This window comes from Phyllopteryx taeniolatus, chromosome 10 (genome assembly GCF_024500385.1).
Source record: "Phyllopteryx taeniolatus isolate TA_2022b chromosome 10, UOR_Ptae_1.2, whole genome shotgun sequence".
NCBI classification, from domain to species: Eukaryota; Metazoa; Chordata; class Actinopteri; order Syngnathiformes; family Syngnathidae; genus Phyllopteryx; species Phyllopteryx taeniolatus.
In genome coordinates this window covers 19,075,126-19,096,829 of record NC_084511.1, presented here as the reverse complement: position 1 = coordinate 19,096,829, position 21,704 = coordinate 19,075,126, and the positions used below count along the sequence as shown (strand labels likewise).

General features: G+C 39.8%; 2 protein-coding genes across 9 annotated transcripts in view; both read left to right on the top strand.

Moving 5' to 3' along the window:
* The first annotated feature begins 54 nt into the window (after positions 1–54).
* Positions 55–7,885, top strand: sybl1 (synaptobrevin-like 1). Of its 2 annotated transcripts, none has more exons than XM_061786990.1 (8): positions 55–193; positions 588–752; positions 2,707–2,764; positions 3,019–3,156; positions 3,318–3,408; positions 4,732–4,799; positions 4,898–4,990; positions 7,161–7,885. In XM_061786990.1, exons 2-8 carry the CDS (start codon positions 607–609, stop codon positions 7,224–7,226), a joined length of 660 nt encoding a protein of 219 aa, XP_061642974.1. In that variant the 5' UTR covers positions 55–193; positions 588–606; the 3' UTR covers positions 7,227–7,885. The 2 variants fall into 2 exon arrangements, with proteins under 2 accessions (XP_061642974.1, XP_061642973.1); XM_061786989.1 differs by having other exon boundaries at positions 134–270.
* A 286-nt stretch (positions 7,886–8,171) lies between these two features.
* The window catches only part of mtus1a (microtubule associated tumor suppressor 1a), a 31,905-nt gene continuing 18,372 nt past the window's right edge, over positions 8,172–21,704 (top strand). For 3 of the 7 annotated variants that reach the window (XR_009790396.1, XM_061786984.1, XM_061786980.1), the window contains exons 1-6: positions 8,172–8,580; positions 9,492–9,586; positions 16,078–18,107; positions 18,333–18,555; positions 19,824–20,042; positions 20,796–20,888. Coding sequence is in view for 6 of the 7 variants with exons in the window: in XM_061786984.1 (XP_061642968.1) it covers positions 16,119–18,107; positions 18,333–18,555; positions 19,824–20,042; positions 20,796–20,888 (2,524 nt within the window). In the remaining variant the exon portion in view is untranslated. Of the gene's footprint in view, positions 8,581–8,613; positions 8,731–8,954; positions 9,126–9,491; positions 9,587–11,579; positions 11,759–16,077; positions 18,108–18,332; positions 18,556–19,823; positions 20,043–20,795; positions 20,889–21,704 lie in introns of those variants that run through there. The other 4 variants (XM_061786982.1, XM_061786981.1, XM_061786985.1 and 1 more) reach the window with 4 other exon arrangements.

Below are 21,704 nucleotides of genomic sequence, written 5' to 3'. Positions count from 1 at the left end.
AAAATCGTGACGCTATAAGTATGCTTAGAAAACGGAAAGTTAACGGATGTAGTCCAACATTGACCGATTCTACAGAGCTATGTGTTTACGAACTGTTATGTGGACTACATTACCCATTAACCCAGTGAATTAGTTTCCGGTCTAGTGGTTTGGGATTTTACAAAGCAGAAGTCACTCGAAAGGGATTTTCTAGGTGCGGAAGTCTTGTAAAATGTTGGAGTTTTGCGTAAATGTGATTTTTTGAACATCACTTTCCATCAGGGTTTTGCAGTAAGCGTTGCATGTGATTCTATTTTGCTATTGACGCATATTGGATTAGCATGAAATGCGCAACGCCTAGTGTTGTCAACATTAGCACAAAAAATAACTAGCTATCCTTGTCATCATAGTTTATTTTTCGTGTTCTTTGTTAGTGTACCTCCGACAACCAGATGAACTCCAGCAATGGTTTTTTTTGTATATTCACAATGTTATTTGAATGTTACCGCAAAACATTTTCAGTACCAGTTATCATAGAACGTTCGACAGGGGCGTTTCAGGTGAAGCAATGTTCGCCTACCTCCCCAAATCCTTTCTTGTGTTGACAGATCCGTGGCAGCTGTTACCATGGCAATTCTATTTGCCGTGGTGGCTCGTGGAACCACCATCCTAGCCAAGCATGCATGGTGTGGTGGGAACTTCCTCGAAGTGACTGAACAGATCTTAGCTAAAATTCCATCAGAGAATAACAAATTGACATACAGCCATGGCAGGTAGGTGTGCATTTGCTCCACACGCATAATGTTTTCACCCTCACTCACTTCACGTGGTGCTCTGCAGTGTAAGTTATCTCTATTGTTTATCCTAAATACTTCCGTTTCAATTCAACCGTGTGCTTGTAAACGAAGACAAATCAAATATTTAAGTTTATATTAAGTTAGTTTCGTAACCAGATCTATTTTATTTATATTTTTGCACACGAGGGAAAGGTAGGTCAGTATAATTCCACATAACTGGCTCATTGTCAAACTAAAAATAAAAGCATTTTATCAATCTATCTTCTTCTGCTTATCCGCGGTCGGGTCATAGTGACAGCAATTTAAGCATGGAAGCCCTGACTTTCCTCTTCTCAGCTACTTCGTCGAGCTCTTCCGAGGGGATCCCAAAGTGTTCCCAGGCTGACCGAGAGACATAGTCTCTCCAGCGTGTCCTGGGTCATCCCCGGACATGAATTGGTTACCGCATATGTCAGTCAGACAGAAGAGGTTATTGAGGTCAAAACTACATCCATCCATCCATCCATTTTCTGAGCCGCTTCTCCTCACTAGGGTCGCGGGCGTGCCGGAGCCTATCCCAGCAATCATCGGGCAGGAGGCAGGGTACACCCTGAACTGGTTGCCAGCCAATTGCAGGGCACATACAAACAAACAACCATTTACACTCACATTCACACCTACGAGCAATTTAGAGTTGTCAATTAACCTACCGTGCATGTTTTTCGGATGTGGGAGGAAACCGGAGTGCCCGGAGAAAACTCACGCAGGCACGGGGAGAACATGCAAACTCCACACAGGCGGGGCCTGGGATTGAACCCCGTTCCTCAGAACTGTGAGGCAGGCGCTCTAATCCCAAAACTATATTAGCATGTTAAATATTTATAATATCAGAAATGGTATTTGCATTCGTTAGTACTCTTTTGCACCATAGAGTGCTGAGATATGAGTTTTGAGAGCTACACAGTTATAGGTCTCAAAATCACATTGCATCTTTGTTTTTTTAAATGTTTGTTTGCATCGTTGCTATTTTGCACCATAGTGTGCTGAGATTTATCAGTTTTGAGAGCTACACATAGTGATAGGTCTCAAAATTGAATAGTATCTTTGTTTTGTTTTTATCAATTTAGCTTTGTTAACAGATTATATTTGCTTTTAATGTCAAATTTCATTGCATAAAATAAAAATAAGACATTTACATGAAAATTAAACATTTGAATTGAGAAGCAGAGAAAAGAATATCATACGTTCTGCCCCTTTTCACTGGAAATATTTACATTTCACATTTAAATAACCCATTCAGAAACATTTCCATTATAATTTTTACACTGAAGTTTATACATATCGTAATACATACCGTTACCGTGACGGAATTAAATTTATACCATGATATGAATTTTAGGCCAAATTGCCCAGCCCTCAGTCTCCGTTTGAAGCAGTTAGTCTATGACGAAAATATGAAAGACTATTTATTTACGTACGATCTTACATTTATGTACATGTACTAGAGGACTCTGCATCTTTTTGCACAATTGTTTTTTGTCAATGTCTTTATGTCTCCAAAGTGTTCTGTAAATTGACTGTCTGTTGTACTAGAGCGGCTCCAACTACCGGAGACAAATTCCTTGTGTGTTTTGGACATACTTGGCAAATAAAGATGATTCTGATTCTGATTAAGGCAAAAGTTTAAACCTTTTTGGCATGGAGAAATATGCTATCTTCCAGTGATATGGTGTATGAATGTATGTGAAATTGATCTGGGTTGGCCGGGAGCTCGGCACCCCTAAGCCTCTGAGTCTAGCCCCTTAAACAAATACATTGGCAAGGGAAGAGAGGCTCTTAATTTCTTTCATTGGACAGAAACAGTGCCACTCTTGTTTTCAGCTCATGTTCTTTAACGCAGAGTATCTGGTAGAATATTAATTAATATTCTTTAATACACTGTATCTTTCAGCTATCTCTTTCATTACATCTGCCATGACAGAATCATATACCTGTGTATCACCGATGATGTAAGTATTGGTTCACATCATTATATAAAATTCTGTTGTTTAACCTGCTTAGCATCTCGGCCACTTTGAAAAACTGACATGGAATTAAACACATACATCTAATGTACAGTATTTGTGACTTTACTAGTTGTTTTAAAAGCTAAAGATGTGTTGATTGGTGGGAAGGTTGCATTTCACTCATTTCAGATGTCATTTTACGTCTCTATCTATATGTATCTATATGTTTAGTCATATACATTTCTTGTGCGCGAAAGGACTTTGAAAGGTCACGTGCATTCAGCTTCCTCAGTGAGATCAAGAGGCGGTTCCAGACCACGTATGGGTCACGAGCACAAACAGCCCTCCCGTACGCCATGAACAGCGAGTTCTCATCGACGCTGGCTGCTCAGATGGTGAATTAGACAAGAGTGCCCTGAGTATTTTTATTCTTTGCTGTTTTTCGTTTGGCTAAATATTAAATGCTTTTGAGTGAGAAGTTGTGTTGCCTGCTCTATTCATGCATGTGTAAAACACCATCATATGGGATCTCCTTTCTTTGCACTTTTCTCTGCAGAAACATCACTCGGACCCACGGGGATCAGATCGTCTTACTGAAACACAGATGCAAGTGGATGACCTGAAGGGCATTATGGTCCGCAACATAGGTGAGTGCCTCGTCAATGTAGAGCGTAGTGTTTGCACGTGTTTGTACAGTATGTACTGTGGCATCCGAAGTTCAAACACAATCCATTATGTGATGTTCGTCAACCTCCAATTATTTTTTACAGAAAGAAACACTCAAAATAGGAAAAGTACATTCCAAGGTCAAAGTGTCGACTTCATAAGACCATCATTAACCATACAGGAAAGTTAGTGGTCTTAGACAAATATGGACAAAGCAGATACAAAACTGGGTCAAACAGAAGTAGCTGTCAGAGGGGCCTTTTCTGAACAGTAGTATGACAAAACCAAGATGTTTTGTTTTTTTAAAGGGAAACAATGTAATACTAAGTCCATATTAGAGAGTCTATGGAAGTCTAAATAACCAAAAATACTGGACCTTTAAGTTAATATAACAGAGTAAATGTTTAGAGCGTCTGCCTCACAGTTCTGAGGACCGGGGTTCAATCCCCGGCCCCGTCTGTGTGGAGTTTGCATGTTCTCTCCGTGCCTGCGTGGGTTTTCTCCGGGCACTCGGGTTTCCTCCCACATCCCAAAAACATGCATGGTAGGTTCATTGAAGACCCTAAATTGCCCGTAGGTGTGAATGTGAGTACGAATGGTTGTTTGTTTCTATGTGCCCTGCGATTAGCTGGCAACCAGTTCAGGGTGTACCCCGCCTCCTGCCCGATGATAGCTGGGATACGCTCCAGCACTCCCGCGACCCTTGTGAAGATAAGCGGCTCAGAAAATGGATGGATGGATGGAGTAAATGTAGTGCGTAACTGCCCACCTCTCCTTGCAGTTGACTTCAGTTCGGCCTCACAATGCTTTGGTGGTCAACAATTAGGATGGTCTTTAACTTCTTCAGACTGGTTCTTCTTTTGGATTATTCATCGCAAATCCATAAAAAGCAAGAACGCTCAGGTCTCATGACCCTTGCAGGCTCGTTTTTGTTTGTAAAGAGCGCTCAACCAAAGTATGATAAAAATTCCAAAATATGTATATTACATTTCGTGTGTGGCTTCTGTATGACCCAAAAGTGATTTTCTCTTCTTTTTTTTTCCTTCTATGATCCAGATCCCAAATTCTGAGGCTGATACATATTAGGATTATTGGGCCTTGGTGGATTGCTGAGCTCTACAAAGCTGTTCTAGTTTAAGATTCATTATGCATAACATAATAAAACATTGACATGTCTACATTAATCTATTTGAATTGGGAATATAGTGTGTAAATTAATTCCATCCGGAATACACATACCAGAGGCTTCACTTGTGACATTAAAATTTTGTCCATTTTAAATTATCTCCTCGTCTGCATTACAGATTTGGTTGCTCAAAGAGGTGAGAAACTGGAGTTGTTGATTGACAAGACGGAAAATCTGGTTGATTCTGTGAGTATTTTGTCCTTTTTGTTTGCTGGTGTATACTACATAAGAGCTGGTTATTTATGTAAAGTTGATTGAAAACTCCTTTTCTGTTTTTCATTTAGTCTGTCACATTTAAGACCACAAGTCGTAATTTGGCCAGAGCCATGTGTATGAAAAACCTCAAGTTGACCTTTGTTGTTGTGCTGGTGTGCCTGGTGAGTAACTGCAGGTCTTATGGTTGTTTATGAGATATAATATAATTGTTTTTCCTTCAAAGTTGATGGTTACTGCTTTGTACGTGAGGTGTTTATGATCCAGGGTGGCTGCCTTTCTTCATGATATTTAAGCAACACTGCACATTTAGAAACGCATGCATTCAAATATGTAGGTGGAAGGTTTAAAGATTGATGGACTGATTGATACAGGTGCATATTAATGCAGACGCGCAGGCATGCAACAGCGCAAACAATAAGCTGACATTGGCTGACATCACGCCCTGGGTAGTATCATGGTTGCAATTTTTTCTGGTTACAGATTTTTTTGGAACACCGGCAGACCACACTTTACTTTTGAGACGCTTGAACATATAGTGATGCACCGAAATGAACATTCTTGACTGAAACCGAAAACCAAGGCCGAAAACAGAAACACTGAAAGAAATTATTTTGCCAGTTATTAGTAAATTATTATGCCAAGTATTGCTAGAATTACATTTATGGCTATGACTCTGTACTAAGTTCACTAAAAGCAAGGCATTGCAATTCCATCCATGCATCCATTTTCTGAGCCGCTTCTCCTCAGTAGGGTCGCGGGCGTGCTGGAGCCTATCCCAGCTATCATCGGGCAGGAGGCGGGGTACACCCTGAACTGGTTGCCAGCCAATCGCAGGGCACATATAAACAAACGATTCGCACTCACATTCACACCTACGGGCAATTTAGAGTTGTCAATTAACCTACCATGCATGTTTTTGGGATGTGGGAGGAAACCGGAGTGCCCGGAGAAAACCCACGCAAGCACGGGGAGAACATGCAAACTCCACACAGGGGGGGCGGGGATTAAACCCAGAACTGTGAGGCAGACGATCTAACCAGTCGTCCACCGTGCCGCCTGCATTGCAATTGCATTACAAAATGAAAATATTTATTTAGTACTGATATTCCAATACCTGCGATTGGCTGGCAACCAGTTCAGGGTGTACCCCGCCCTGCCCGTTTATAGCTGGGATAGGCTCCAGCACTCCCGCGACCTTAGTGAGGATAAGCGGCTCAGAAAATGGATGGATGGATGGATATTCCAATAATGCACAGATAGGGCTGGGCAATATAGGAATAAATCCTATAACAATTTTTTTCATATCAGTCGATACCAATATATATCATGATAGCAAACAAATCACTTTTTTTTTTTCAATCTTAAGTGTTCCCTGTTACTCTTAACTTTTTGAATATTTTCTGTCAATAGTTGAACATGACATTGAACATTATACAACTGTAAGACAAGTGAAACATATATATTCATAAACGTGTATAATTTGACCATGCAAAAGCTTTTAAGTTTAACAATTCCAATTTAGTGTTCATTTATTTAATCATCAACTTCAATCCCTTATTTTCAACCGTGCTTACTGGTAGCATTTGTTTTGCGATACAATTTGTTTGTTGTTTTCAGATGGGTGGATGGTGCACTCTACTGATTCTTGTCAGACTTTAAAAAAACAAAATAACTCTTCACTGCCGAACTGTTCGGCCATTTCTTGTCAACGATATCATCCATTGATGCCGACATCCAGCCTTCGGCTGTCGCCTATCATTTCTTCTGAGGGAACAGCACTCTGCCACGGCTGCAGCACAGTAGGCTTTAAACATTAGTGCCTGTTGCGTGCTATGCTAATGTGTTGTGTCCGTCAGCCTAACTTGGCACGGTTCTATTGATGCCACATGATTAGTTCGGCGTGGAGCAACTCAAATTATTGTTTGCTATTTGTACTGTCTGTCAGAACATGGACGGACCGTTGTAGCCGCTAAACAGTGAGACTGAGACACCCGCGGAGCACTCCACCTCGTCGTTGGCGGCCATTCTAACCTTTATCTAGAGAAGCCCGCGCTGGCCGGGGTTTTTTTGGTTGGGTCATTACAACATGCTGTATCGATCGTTTTGTTTTGGCTCCGTCTTTCAGCCGAAAACCAAAAATGTTCTTTTGGACCAAATTCGGGGGGTCACTAACATAAAGGATTATGTAGCTTTCCTTTAACGACAGGACAAACAACATCAGAGTACCACTCTATGTCTAAATAAATAGGATTTTCAATTTGTTCTTCTGTTACAATTATATGTCAAAATCTGTTTTATCCATCACAACTTCTTTCTCTCTGCTTCTTTAAGGTGGTCATTTACATTATTGTCTCTGCTTCTTGTGGAGGCCTCACCTGGCCCTCTTGTGTCAAATGAGAAGACTATAGACATAATTGGGCTGATGTGGAAAAGGAGAGAAGCACCTGTTTAACCATGGTTGCCAATGGACAGTAAAAGGACACTATCCTTGCTCTACTTCTTTAGCCTCAGTTTGCCTGGATGACACTGCTCCCACTGCTGCTTCTTTGATATTGTACACTTGCCTTCAGTTGAGAAAGTCCCACCTCATACCACCCGAATGGACAGCAGCGAGGTGGTCAACAAGTGATGTCTGTCCGTCTTATTTGTAGCACTGTCACTGCATTTATGTAGTCCAGCCATTCAAACTGAAAACAAAATGCACCAATGACTTAATTTACATGCTTGTTCATTAATCTGCACTGAAACTTGATATATGGAACCTACAAGCTTCAGAGAAATGATGACGATCTACCAGACACTGTCCTGGTCCCTTTACAGAATACTAATATTGGACAAAAATGTGAAAAATAACAAACCAACTGTGGGGTCCAAGGAATATCCAACACAAGTGTTGAAAATCTTTGTGTGTTTTCTTACCAATCACATAGTATATCATGCAGTAAATGCTGTAAAACAGAAAACTATTATACAAAAAATATATTACACATGACTGATTATGTATGTAATATTAAATATCTGGCATGTGATTGACTGGAATAAGTGCTTCAAAATAATGTATGTGATGTTTTTCTTGTTTGACTAATCTTGCCATCTGTTATACTTCTGTCTCTCATAGCAATGCACGTTTCATCCTTATATGTGTTAATATTGTTTATAATCATATTAGTATTTAATAATTACATCCTGATTTGAAATAATACAAATCTGATGCTTTTATGGGATTGATGTCCGCAGCAGTAAAACAAACCCAGATTTGCATGTTAAAGAGTTTGAAAGATTTACAGACCTATTATTTGCGAATGTCATTATGACTTAGCTTTCCTGAACAGTTTATGCTATATGAACTAAAAAATGACAGCTGGAAACTCTATAAACCAATAAGCAAATAAATCATCCTCCAAACACAAAATGAAAAGACATTTGCAATTAAAAAAAACTCACGAAAGGACGATTGTTGCTGTGCTGTAGTAGTTTAATTGACGTAACCGATAAGAGACTAATAACTGTCATTTCATATGGCGTCAAAGTTCACGCGACTAAAAAGCAAATGCACACGTGGAAGTGGTTCGACATGAGTGTCTCGACTCTACATACATGTCGGAAATGGGATGTCATACACTGCCGACACTTCTGATGCTCTAAAATAGGATTGTTGCAACAATCATATTTGTAAAAGTAAACGAACACTATAAGTACTTTGACCTCATCAAGGGCGCGCTCCCGATGCTTGTGCCCGCTCCCGTTACAGGTACACACTTTGTACTCCAGTGCTTTGTTTTGTTACCACTATTCCATGCCACTCAAGTATTGTGTCCTTTAATATTCACTCTACAGGGTGCTCGTCATTCGCTCGACCTGTGTCCGTTGTTTCATTTATTTACATATATTGAGAATTTAGGTACATAATTCCTCAACAGAAACATGCCGATGTTCTCGTGACTGAGAGCTAACGATGCGACAACGACAATTTTGTGCCTTTTGTTATTTCAAATTCCAATGTTAGAGGCAGTTTAGATAATAGAGCCAATGTTGTGTTTGTGGCTTCAAGCCAGTTGTTCTTACTGGCGAGTTGTTTAGGTCGTCTGTAGTAATTAAAAAAAAAAAAAAAAAAAAAACTTGCCATTTTTAGCTTTAAATTAGCTCCAAGCTATGGTCCAATTAGGTTTAAAATGGCATATACATAGAGACCACTTGGAAGAAAATCCGTACGTTATGTGTTTGGCAATCGCCTCGTGTGGGAAAGCAGGTGCTTTCAATTGAACGTGACTGCAAATAACCTCAACGGGATTGTTGGTAATAGTTGCAATACTTAAGTCAGGGACAGTAATTCCGTTGTGAATTTTCACTTCAGAGCTCACGAGAAACTATTTTTTTCTGAAGCTATTGCCTTTGCTGCTAACAGCTTTTTTGGCATGCAGTGGAACATCAAATGAAGGCCCCATTGGCTGATCAAAACATTAGCGTTTCAACTTCCATCATGCAAGAGCGAAAATGACTGTAGCCACAAGTTCACATAGCTACCAAGCACCGCAGGACACTCCTGCATTTTAGACTTCAAGAAATTGTTTTTGTCCGGTGCTTATTGAATTAATGGATACATTTGGTAGGCATTGTCAAAAATGGTGACTTACTGTGCGGTGCTTGACTTCAACAATACAGGTGGAAGAGCCAAGGGAAAAGTCAGGCTGTGGCTTTCACGAATCAGCAGAGCTGAACTCGATTAGTCTGTGTTTGTTCTGAATACTTCAATGAAGGTAAGCTTTAACACTTTAGAAAAATTAAAACAATGTACAAACATTATATAGCTCCATTTTCAATCTTTACATTGTAGGTCAGTACTCTTACCACAGATTCATAAAATATATATCTTGTGTTGGATATTGGTTGATTGTTGCTGAGGTATTTATAATAATTGTACATCAAAATGCAGGATTCCTTGATTACTATTAGGTACAGTCATTACTGTATTGGCTAAAGTAAGCCAAGGTGTCAACTACTCCGGGTCAAGTGAAATGGTATAGGTTTTATTTCTGCTTGTCCTGGCACACAGTTAGGCAGTGATAGATGTTTGAATTTTGTAGCTATTGTAATTGTTTATAATGGCCACTTTGTGATTATGGTTGTATAGAGGAAAAAAAACAAAACAAAACGAACGAGTCGGTCTATAGTCTTTCGCTTTCCAGCTTAGCTTATTTTTCTGATCTCAACTTAAGTTCCAACATGGCTAACAAACAATGGTTATGTAATCAAAAACTGTCTTGTGGAAAGTTTACTTTAATTGCTTGTTTGAAAATAGTTGGGTACATGGAGTGTCTGCCCACTCATTAAGTATGAATTAAAGAACTCTTAATATTTTGTCTTCTATTTCTAAAAATATGTCTGTGAGCAAGCGTCAGACTGTTGCAGAATTGTGGTATCACACTTTGCCCACTGCAGGGAAATGTGTCATGGCCTTGTGCACAGGTGGATTGGTTGGTTGGTTGAATCTGTGGCATAAAATAGCAGTTTGGGGGACCCACCCATGCTTACAATGTCTACCTTGGGGTTTTTGTTTGACTCAACCCCTAGTCAACCTCTGGGGTTGGGGGGTTCGCGGTGGTGGGCTTGGTCGCCAACATACTTTGCCTCCACTGTGTTTTGCCGTAATGTTATTACTGTAGTAAATTTATTAACTCTTTTTGTCTTTGGTATTTTGGCAGTTGCATGCAATTACCTAAATCCTTTTCAGTATGCACATCTAAAAAGGTAAGACTCAGTAATCTCTTGTTGAAAAGTGACTCAAAACATGGCTGACTGTTGAAAGCAGCTGCTAAGGGGTTGTGTTTCCATACAGAGGACACCTTTGTCCCTGTGATGATTTGCCTAGAATCCCCACGGACATTTCACCCTGAATTTTGGCTTTTGATGGCTAAACCCACATTTTGTAACAGCTTTCTGTCTAATACTGATCTTTGCAGGCACCCATGCAAAGACAAAGGGAAGCGATTGTAGCTTGTCTGCACAGTAGATGAGGTGCTTCAAAAGATGCAGAATTGGAACACTAAAAATGTGACTTATTCTCTTTGTAGACAATTTGTGAAACTGTTAAAGTAGAAGTAAATGTTTTAAATTTAGGTGGCTGGGTTGTGGGCTTATTCTGTGTTCAAACACACAAACAAAACGTATACACTGTTAAAATGGATATTGTCAAAGCAACTGTAATTGGGAAAATAATCATTAAAATGCCTGAATTACTGTACTAAAATCAATTAATCTTTCAGTTTCTTAGACTCTAGCATTCTGCACCATGATTTAAACGAGACTCCTGTCCAGATTAGACTATAGTACGTGGTGCCTTGTACAGATAAAGCTTAAATAGCAAGTGTCTTAGGGGTCTTAGACTGGTGTCACACCGCTGCTGTAGTGTTGGGATCAAGTGTCAAGCAATGTGTGTTCAGCAAGAGGCAGACAGTGACGTTTTCAGTGTAAGATCATTTTTAGTCTTGCTGACAGAGTTGGTTTACTTGCAAACTAGTGGTTTCTAGAATTTAGGATTGTGCAGCATTCCTCTGTGATACTGCATTCCGATCCCCTTTTTACCTCTTAGTTTCTAAAAAGCTGCCTGTTCCATTCCCCCATAAAAGGGAGACTTTGGCTGCTTAGCAACAGTGAATACCGTCTAAGCCTGGCAGTTTGTGGCCACTCCCACTGCACTGGACTCAGCAGGAATGAGGTAACATGTTCATTCTTGGTTAACTTGGATCTGGGCACAGTCTTTGACTCTTACAGTGCCACAATGAGTTGTAGGTAATGTCACCTTTTGACAAAAGGCCCTCAAAGAGAAAAGAGGAGCTAAAAGCAGCTCACAGCGCACTTTAACCCAGGATATGACCTTACGTTTGCACGGTTGACACGAGGAGGGAGCTGCATTTGCGCTGGTGCTATAAGTGAGTCTCATAACTACTGGTTGCTCAGTTGGTGATATATAAGACTTTTTAGCAAAAACAGCAATTCCATTGAGTTCATTGTTTAGTGAGGTTTTCTTTTATTTTTGTTTCTTTTTGCAAGGTATCGTGAATCCGGATATTTAATTGTACCATAAATAATGTCAGGGTTTATTCACACTTTTACATAAGCCTTCAGGATCAGATAAGATGAATTTCTGCCCTGCCCTTTTATTTCCTAATGCAGGAATAAAGTACATTGATCCCATAGAACAGACCCTACCAAGGTTCAGTGTGCACAGACTATCACCAAAGCATTGTTTGAATTTATAATTCTTTGTTTCTGTCTGTTACCATACCATAAAATCAGTTTTGTGTTGTTGGCATTCATGTTTTTTTAATGGACGCGGTTATCGGATTAATCATGACCAAATTTTTTATAATGCACACATGGTTGTGGAGAGTGTGCATTGTGATGGATGTGAATTTATCATGTTGAGTCCTTGTAAAATGTGTTGCTTGTTAATAATTTGTAGAAATACAGTTTTTGTATAATTTTGTCCACCTCAAACTTGCTGATTACAACAGCAGTATCCCACACCATAATTGTATGATTTTTTTTATTTTTTTTATTTTGTTTAAATTGTTTTTTTTATTTTACGTTGCTCCAATACTGACGTCTTGTTCTTCTTAACCTCAATAATTCTATGGTTATTTCTTTCTGTCATTCTTAGCTTGAATAATATAAAACAAATATAATTCTCATAAAGCCCGGTAAGTTATATTTTGTCAAGTTTATTTGCTGCTGCCCTATGCCTGAGAAAATTGAACAGGTTTCCCCATCATGTTGTTCTTTGGATTAGGGCACAGAACCATTCAGAACGTTCTTCCTATTAATCAAGAATAGTATTTTCGTATCCACAATTTGAGGTTGCTCACAATGTATTGGCAAATGAATTAAAATAAAATCTTAGACAAACATGCTACAGCAAGAACTTTTTAAATATATATTTAAGTTTAATTGAATCTTTAATAATGCACCAGGATGTCAGTCAGTGCATACTCGAACACTTGAATTTCACTGGTGATTTGATACTTTCCTGTGGTATAAGCCACAGTGGTGCCTTTGTTGTCATAAAAGACTGATCTTAAAATGAGACTTCACTAATTGCAATTTGCATCTATAAATATTGAATTTCTTTTGACTCATTGTAGAATCGACTTGTGCCTGCACCCTGTGTAAAAGATGTACTGCTGGTGGCTCTATTCATGCGGCTAGAAAAATCCATGAATAATTTGTTCACCCAGCTACTGTTACAATGGTCAATGTTGATGAGTGCAAACAGATGCTGTTTTGAAACCGTAAGCATTGTTTTACAATAATCAGTCTTTTTCTTTCAGCTTGTCCTGTTAGGGGTTGCCACACCGTGTCATCCTTTTCCATTTACGCCAATCTTCCGCAGCATCCTTTCTAACACTGACTGCCTGAATGTCTTCTGTCACTGTCTAGCAACCTTCTCTTTGGTCTTCGTTTAGCTCTGCATCCTCATCATCCTTCTACCCACAAAGTCAATATCTCTCCTTTGAACGTGTTCAAACCATCAAAGTCTACTCTCTAACTTTTGGTCCAAAACAAACCTTGACTCTCCCTCTGAGCTCATTTCTAATTCTATCTAACCTGGTCATGCTCTAAGAGAACCTCAACATCTTCATCTTTGCCACCTCCATCTCTGCCTCGTGCCACTGTCTCTCAGCCAGTGTTTCTCAACTTTTACTGAGCCAAGGCTCCCATTTTTACACAAAATCCCATGGCACACCACCAAAAAAATTTGAAATAATAATCTTGTTTCAACTTACTCACAAATTCACTTACTCAGTGTGAAATCTGGACTTGCTTAATTAAACGAAAAAGCTGCTATGCTCACAGGAAGTCATTACTTATTCATTTGCATGAATGGCAACAGGTGGATGCGCAGGTTTATTGTACATTCTGCCATCTAATTGAAGGCTATATAATTGTTCTGCCTTTCACTATACGTCGTAGATGGATCAAGATATATTTGTCGTGCATTAACTGTGGACAGATTAAAGACTCTGTAGAGCAACAAAGTCTTCTAACTTTGACACAGCACAGTAGAGTATTGCTAACAAGATTGCCAAATTTAAATGAAAAGAAAATCTCCATGTTACGTTGCTGTGAAAAAGTATTTGCCCCATTCTCAAATTCATTTTTTTTTTTTTTTTTTTTTTTTGCAGTTTCCCCATTTTCTGTCAGATAATCAAACAAATATAAATATCAGACAGATAACCCATGTAAATATAAAATGCAGTTTTTAAAGTTTTTATTTATTAAGGGAAAAAATCTATTTAAAGCTACCTGATCATGTTAAAAATAAATAAATGCCTCCCTTGTTAAAACATGAATTAACTGGCTAATCACATTAATTAATTTTTTTTGGAAAGCTGAGTTCATTTCAACATCCATCCCCGATTACCTCCAGAACTTCTCAATCAATAAATCACTTAACTAGAACCTGTCTGACAAAAGTGATGTAAAAAAAAAAAAAAAAAAAAAAAAAAAAAAGCTGCAACAAAGTGCCATGATCCAAAGAAATTCAAGAACAGATGAGAAATAAAGTAATTGACATCCATCAGTCTGCAAAGGGTTACAAAGTCAGTTCTAAAGCTTTAGGATTCCAGCAAACCACAGTGAAAGCCATGATCAAATGGAGAAAACATGGAACAACGGTGAACCGTCCCAGGAGTGGCCGGCTTACAGAAATTACCTCAAGAGAACAGAGACGACTCATCCAGGAGGTCACAAAGGAACCCAGGACAACATCTAAAGAACTGCCTGCCTTCCTTGCCTCAGTTAAGGTTGGTGTTCATGACTCAACAATAAGGAAGAGACTGGGCAAAAATGGCATCCATGGCAGAGATCCAAGGCGAAAACCCCTACTGACCAAAAAACAAAAATGTAAATGTAACGCAGCATTTCAAAAAAAGAACATCATACCAACGGTCTAACATGGTGGTGGTTGTGTGATGTCTGGGGCTGCATTCCCCTTCATGACCTGGATGACTTGCTGTGATTAATGGACATTACTGACATTTTTGTGGTCACATCTTATAGCATGAGCCATGGTCCAAAGAGAGCTTTCACACCAAAAAATCTAAGGCATTAAATATACCACAGAACACAGTAAAGCAAGTCATCATCAAATGGAGAAAATATGACACAACAATGACATTACGAATAACTGGATGTCCCTCCAAAATGACGAAAAGACAAGAAACAAGAATATTGGTCAGGGAGGCTGCCAAGAGGCCGACGGCAACATTGAAGTAGCTGCAGGAATTTCTGCCAAGTATTTGCTGTTTAGCACATGGGACAACAACCTCCAGTCTTCTGCACGTCTAGCCTATGGTTTTCGGAGGCGAAGCGGAAGGCTTATATTACAAAGAAAAGGGGAAAAAAAACACTTGACATCGCCCAAAGGCATTTGAGAAAAAACATCAGATGAAACCAAGGTTTAACCTTTGGCCATAATTCCAAATGGTATGTTTGGTGCAAATACCGATGCTCATCACCGAAAGATCACCATTCTTATAGTGAAGCACGGTTGTGGCAGCATAATGTTTTGGGGCTGTTTTTCTTCAGCAGGGACGGGGCACTCGGTTAAGGTGGGGGAAATTCCGAGCCGTTACAAATACCAGTCAGTGTAAACTTTCAGGCTTATGCTCCAAAGCAAATAGAAACAATGTCAGGAAAACCATACTAGAACATCCGTACTTGATTTAGGGTTAATAAGAGACACTTTAAGTGGTAACATAAGTTTGAATGTGATTTAAGTCTCAACATAGCCACACATCCCACTAGCTCTCTCCCCTAACTCCCTAGCTCTTGTCATTGTCAGGCTCTTTGCTTTCCTCTTCCATTTCTGCCTGTAGATGAGCTTTCCTCGTCTCCGTCATCTTCAATCAACAGTTGCTGTAATACCACTACCCCCTGTAGGTCAACGCCGCCATTGGCTGTAGTTGTTAACCCGGACCAAGACCAATCTGGTGTGAAATACTTAGGAAGAATACTCATTGTTTGGCAAAGTTTCATGCAGGATGCCCTTCCTGACGTAACCTGCATTTATCTGGGCTTCAGACCTAGCCCAGCACTGGCCTGTGCACCCATTAGAGCAGCAGTATTTTACAACCATAAATATTGCATAATACAGTAAGAGGAGGAAAAAGTGTTTAACATTTTAGATGTTGCATTCATGGTTACAGAATGTCTAAAAACATTTAAACTTTTTTTGTCTCATCTACAGATGTTCATCAGCACAGATGATGGATTAGTGCGGCGAAACAGATGTGTTTTCAGAACCTGAAGATACTACCTTGCCAGAGCCCCTCAATGTTTAATTCGACATTTAACTTATCTTACAATACACCACACAAAGACATGCATCTGTGTCTCACTGCTGAAAGCTCTTGCAATAATGTGTCCTTATCTCCGTCACTGGAATCCTCAAACACTATCGCTAATATTGATGGAGAAGCCGGCAGCTCCCTTGATATCAACATGCTGGATTCCTTCCAAAGCAAAGCGTTGCTTGTCAATAACTTTCAAAGCACTTCCTTACTAGACGATAATTCATTCTGTAACACAACTATGAGCCTGTACCAAGCATGCATCCCCACAACTCTCGATAACCATGCGGATTTCTGCAATACAAGTTTGAGTGCACAAGGCAATCAAGACACAAAGGAGTCTCAATCTTTTAATCTGACCAAGAGGAATGCGTGGGACAGTATTATGACATCTTCCGACTCTGCTGCAGAAGGCCAACTGATTTCATGTGAAACCTCTCGAAGGGGATCGATTGAGAATGCTAGCTGCTCCATGAGCTCTGGTGAAATGTTGTTAAGAAAAAACAGTTTTTGTTTAGCAGACCAGTCACCCTTGGTATTTTCTTCCCTTGATGAATCATCCATCTCACCATCTGCAGGGCATGCAGCATTGCATAATGAATCTAATATACTGACCACACCCACCCTGTCAGATTTGTGTGAAAAAAATACTGAGAACTCAGGGCATCCATACCTTGGCATGACTTTCACACTGTCTGATAACTGTGAGCTCGCCGTTGAGGCAGACTCCTTAAGTGTGGCTACATTTCCTATGGTTATGCCAGCTGAAAATCATGGGGGTCTTCAGATAACTTTTGTTTGCGAAGACACTCAAGATAATAAAAAACAATTGCCATTGACTTGTGTTGAATCTGAGCCATTGGGACATCTCCTTGGAGGCGTCACACCAGAAAAATGTATTACCTTTGTGCCCAGTCTGTCAACTATACAGGACAGGGATAAGGATGGTCAGACTTCCACACCGGTACTAAACATTGGGGGGAAAATCCTTCCTTCCTTTTCAGAGTCCCTTTGCTCTGAAAATGCATGCAGTCCAATATTATTCCACAACGAACAGCATCATACATCTGTCACTCCTACAAAGCACTGTGTTGTAGGACTGTTTCCATCTGCCAGAAAAGTAAAGAAAATGGAAATTAATGTTCCTAAATCAGAATTGAGTTATATAAACTCCAAAGCTCTAACAAGAACTGTGCACAAAACAATTGAGTCAGGATCATCTCCACAGCAGAAACAAATCCAAACAAATGTGCTCAGGAAATGCACTGAACGTCCAAGTGGAACTAGCAGAGTTAGTCCAACTAAAGTAAGAAATAACAATGCTTTTGCTTCTGTCTCTACTAAAAGAGCAAACAATGCTCAGAGACAAGTAAATTCAAAGGCTGCTCAATTGCCTGTTGCAACCATACAGTCACCTGAGAAGACTCTGGGCAGTGGAAAATGCAATAGTAGCATGTCTACTGGAGCAATGAAATCTGCTCCTGTAGCCCAATGCAGCAAGGCCAGCACAGACATGGAGCAAACCACTTTAAGCAAAGTGGCAGACCCTCCAGCTCAGTGCGCTAGCAACCAAACTTTCTACTCATCATCCCTTGAAAAATCTCCTGATAAAAGTTTCCAGAAAGATCAGAAACCAACTCCAAAGAAGAATGCATCAAACAAAATTGAAATCAAGTCAGCCTCAGCTTTGCGTCAGGCCAAGACACGGCCTCGATGTTCATCAGAGAGTTTGCCTTCATCTCGGCCACCCAGGGAAAGGAATACAGTTTCTAAGTTATCAACTCCCATTACAATTTCAAGACATGAGAAACGAACAAAATCGGTGACCCTAAACAACTCTTCTCAGAGTAAACTGACCTCACCGACTGAATCCTCTAAAAGACCTGCTGTAAGCTATCCTAGAGAGGTTAATAGGATCAGCCTAGTGGTAAGTAGATGTTTGTCATATGAAAAGTATGAAAATCAATGTATTTCAAATTACTGTTTATATGAACGTAACTTGTCCGTAAGAGTTGCAAATTGTCTAGACTTGAACATAAAGGATTCCCTAGCCATGTCTGTGATCTATTTGAGACCATAGGTTTTGTGTATGTCTGATATATTGATCACAATGGATAAAGAATCTGATAATCTTACCCCAATCTCTTTGCAGACATACTCTGGCAGGGCAGGGAATGCCTCTTCAGAAAACAGCAGAAACCGAGGACAGACATTCCCAAACCAGCCAAGAGGGACCTATGTTTCGCATCCTCCCGTTGCCAGTCCTAGGCCTTCTACTCAGTCTATTAGGGAGCGACCAGGAACTAATTATGCGGTTGATTTCAGGGTGTCGAAACATGTAGGCACCCCACAGTCCAAGCAGAATAGTATTGCAGGTAAAATAATGCTAACATTGCAAGTGCATTTAAAGGGATTGTAGAAAGGAATAAACGATTGACTTGGTTGCTACTGAACAATATTTTGGATAGTTTAGGAACTTCTCCTTTAAGGCCTTTTCACACTGCACAACGCACATCAAGCCGTCGACTTTCTAATTCTTTGTGTATGTGCTGAGGGGACGGGACAATGGAATGCCGTGGCACGGCAAGTGCAGAGGGCATTTGATGTGACAGGCCCTCGGATAAAAAGAAATTCTACTTGCTAGTGGTACTGCGGTCCGAAAGTGTCTCCAATTGGAGAGGGACTGGCAGAATGAAAAAATGACAGTAGAAAAATGATAGACCAAGACGTCTATGCAGGAGCCTTTCAAATTGCTCCCTGCTCAGCCTGAAATGCACTGAAGCACTCTTCGTGGAACTGTAGTTCACAAATAAGCTTCAGGGAACCCAACCATCAGCAACAATGACAAACACATAATTACAGAGGTGCAGTCTACTCATATATACCATGGTTAATTATCACTACTCATCTACTGTTGTGAAAGCGCCGATTACTCCCTTCTAAGCTGCTACATCAGCACCTCCAAATATGGGCATAGTCAAACCGGTATGCCGTTGTCCTTGTGCGCGGACCTTTCACTGAGCAAGTGCGGTGTGAAAAGGCCTTTAGAGGGTGACATTTCCCAGCTTGTATAGCAGGGCAACAGCCCTAATAATAATCCCCTGAGTCTGGGTTCTTGTTATTTCATGTGTTTAAACAGCCTCCTATAAGCTTTTCTTTACTTGTCATTTTAAGCATAGTCCTTGGGAAGGGAAAGGAGTCTTCCTCTGATAAGAAATTATTTAGGGATTTGGAAAAACATAGGAAAGAGGGAGGCTGTAAGTTCAATCACTGCTGTTCACATAGAAACTCACTGTTTAAATGGCACAGTCACTACTGACACACCTGGAAAGGATGCATTCTCTGACTTAAGGGGATATATATATTTTTTTTAATTTGGCATGTTTCTAGTAGCCTCTATAACATTGGTGTTTTATCTTTAAGTATGGTTATTTAAAAGAAAATTAATTACACTTGTTAGGTTTGTTTAGATACTTAATGATTCCAAGACAATGGGAATGTTTTTGCACTAAGACCTTTAAAAAAAGAAATTAAATCATGCATATGATGTTTTAGAAAATGTTTTATTTCAGTCGGGAAAAATGTAGCACCAAGCACCGTGGGTCCATCCTAGCAAATGTTTCCCCACTCCATTTCATTGCAGGGAGTCAACGGACTCCAACAACAAAAGAACCAGTCTCAGCAGAAAGTGTCAAGCCCCAACTGAATGTATCCAAACCTCCTCAAGCTCCCTTGCGTCCCTCTTGTATGGGCCCTCTCCCTTCTCCTGTCTCACGACTACCTCGCAAGACCGTGGTGACATCCAGGAGCCGAAATAAAGAAAGCATTCATAGTAATCAAGATGGCACTGCAAGAACACAAGGTGAGTCTATCAGGCTTTACATTGGGGATGTTGTGGTTTGTACATGATTACTGTATGGCGAAATGAGGCTTATGCTGATTGTTTTCAAGGATGAGATGAGATCAAGTGTTTAATATGAACACTATGTTCAGGGGAAGGGCCTTAATATTCACCCACTTAAAGGCCAAGACTTGGTGAAAATCCCCTGCAGGCAAATCTTTGATAGGTCATCTGCCAAGATGCTGAGGCTTAGCTACATGAAAACAAATATATAGTACAGTTTTTCATACTTTTTTATTATGCCCTTTAATGATCTGCATGAGCCCTTACACCTCACTTTTGAGTTTTTTGTCAGGGTATTTTAACTGATAGGTTCTTTCTGTGTCTGTCTCCATTACAATCTGTTTTATTAAAGACCAGTGGCTGGTTATAAAGGACTTCAACACTGTACTTGGATAGAGATCACATATTTACAAACTCTTAATGACTTAAGGGAATGAAGTGTTTAACTATGATCTCACCCTCCTGACATGCCTGCTCAGTGGATCCTATTGCTTTTGTATCATTTCATTGCTGGCCGCATTAAAGGGGAATGATAGAATGAACTGGAGGAGTACAATCTAAATAATTTTAACTTGGCTATCAAACGGTAGCATTAACTGATCTCTAACATAATGTCAGTTGGTAATGCAGCTGTTGTACTACAAGGGCTTCTTGCGATGCTGTCACACATGCCATTTCCCAGTTTTTAATCACTTTGTTGCTTGTTGACAGTTTCTGGGTTAGCTGCACATAAACAAACTCCTGTTAAGACTGTTGTACTGAAAGCAAGAGTCATACCAACTCCTGGAAGGTGGACTGGACCAAGTATGATCACACACACACGTTTTTAAGTATCAAGCCTTAAACAGTAAGAGAACCTTCACGGACAGTGTCCTAACTTTAACTCTCACAGCTGAATACCTAAACCCAAGGTCTTTGATGCATTACCGCTTTAATCAAACCTTATCAATTGTCAGTTCATTGGAAGTGATCGGTTTAAATGTCCACACGATTGCTTAAAACTCACATTGGTCTGCACAATATTGCATGTGCATGCACATTTTCCTTTTAATATGTCAAAGGTACAGTACAGTGAAAAGAAGTATTTGCCCCCTTCTCAAATTCTTATTTTATGTTTAGATCTTCAAACAAATATAAATGAGAAAAAAGGTAACCCACGTAAATGTAATGGTTTTTAAATGATTTTATTTATTGGGGGAAAAAACTGTTCAATGTTATCTGACTCTGTGAAAAAGTAATTGCAGCCTCTTCAATAAAGAATTAACTCTGGATAATCATATTTTGGGGAATATTCATTATCACTGACCACACCCAAGCCTCCTTACCTCCAGACCAGACCAGAAATCACTGAAGTAGAACATGTCTGACAAAATGAAGTCAGGCAAAAGATCTCAAAAAGCTTTAAAAAAATGCCACAATCCAAAGAAATTAAAGAACAGATGAGAAATGAATTGACATTTGTGTAGAAAGGGTTACAAAGCCATTTCTAAAGCTTTAGGACTACAGTGACAGCCATTATCCACAAATGGAAATAACATGGAACAGTGGTGAACTTTCCCAGGAGTGATCGGCCTACTAAAATTACCTTCAGAGCTCAGTGAGGACTCATCCATGAGGTCA

What these genes read in the sequence shown, in the direction of transcription:
- sybl1 (XM_061786990.1), top strand. Translation starts at nt 607, where the DNA reads ATGGCAATTCTATTTGCCGTGGTGGCTCGTGGAACCACCATCCTAGCC. An exon ending in TTGACATACAGCCATGGCAG is followed by an intron (nt 753 to 2,706) that starts GTAGGTGTGCAT and finishes TGTATCTTTCAG; the next exon opens with CTATCTCTTTCATTACATCT. An exon ending in TTGTTGTGCTGGTGTGCCTG is followed by an intron (nt 4,991 to 7,160) that starts GTGAGTAACTGC and finishes TGCTTCTTTAAG; the next exon opens with GTGGTCATTTACATTATTGT.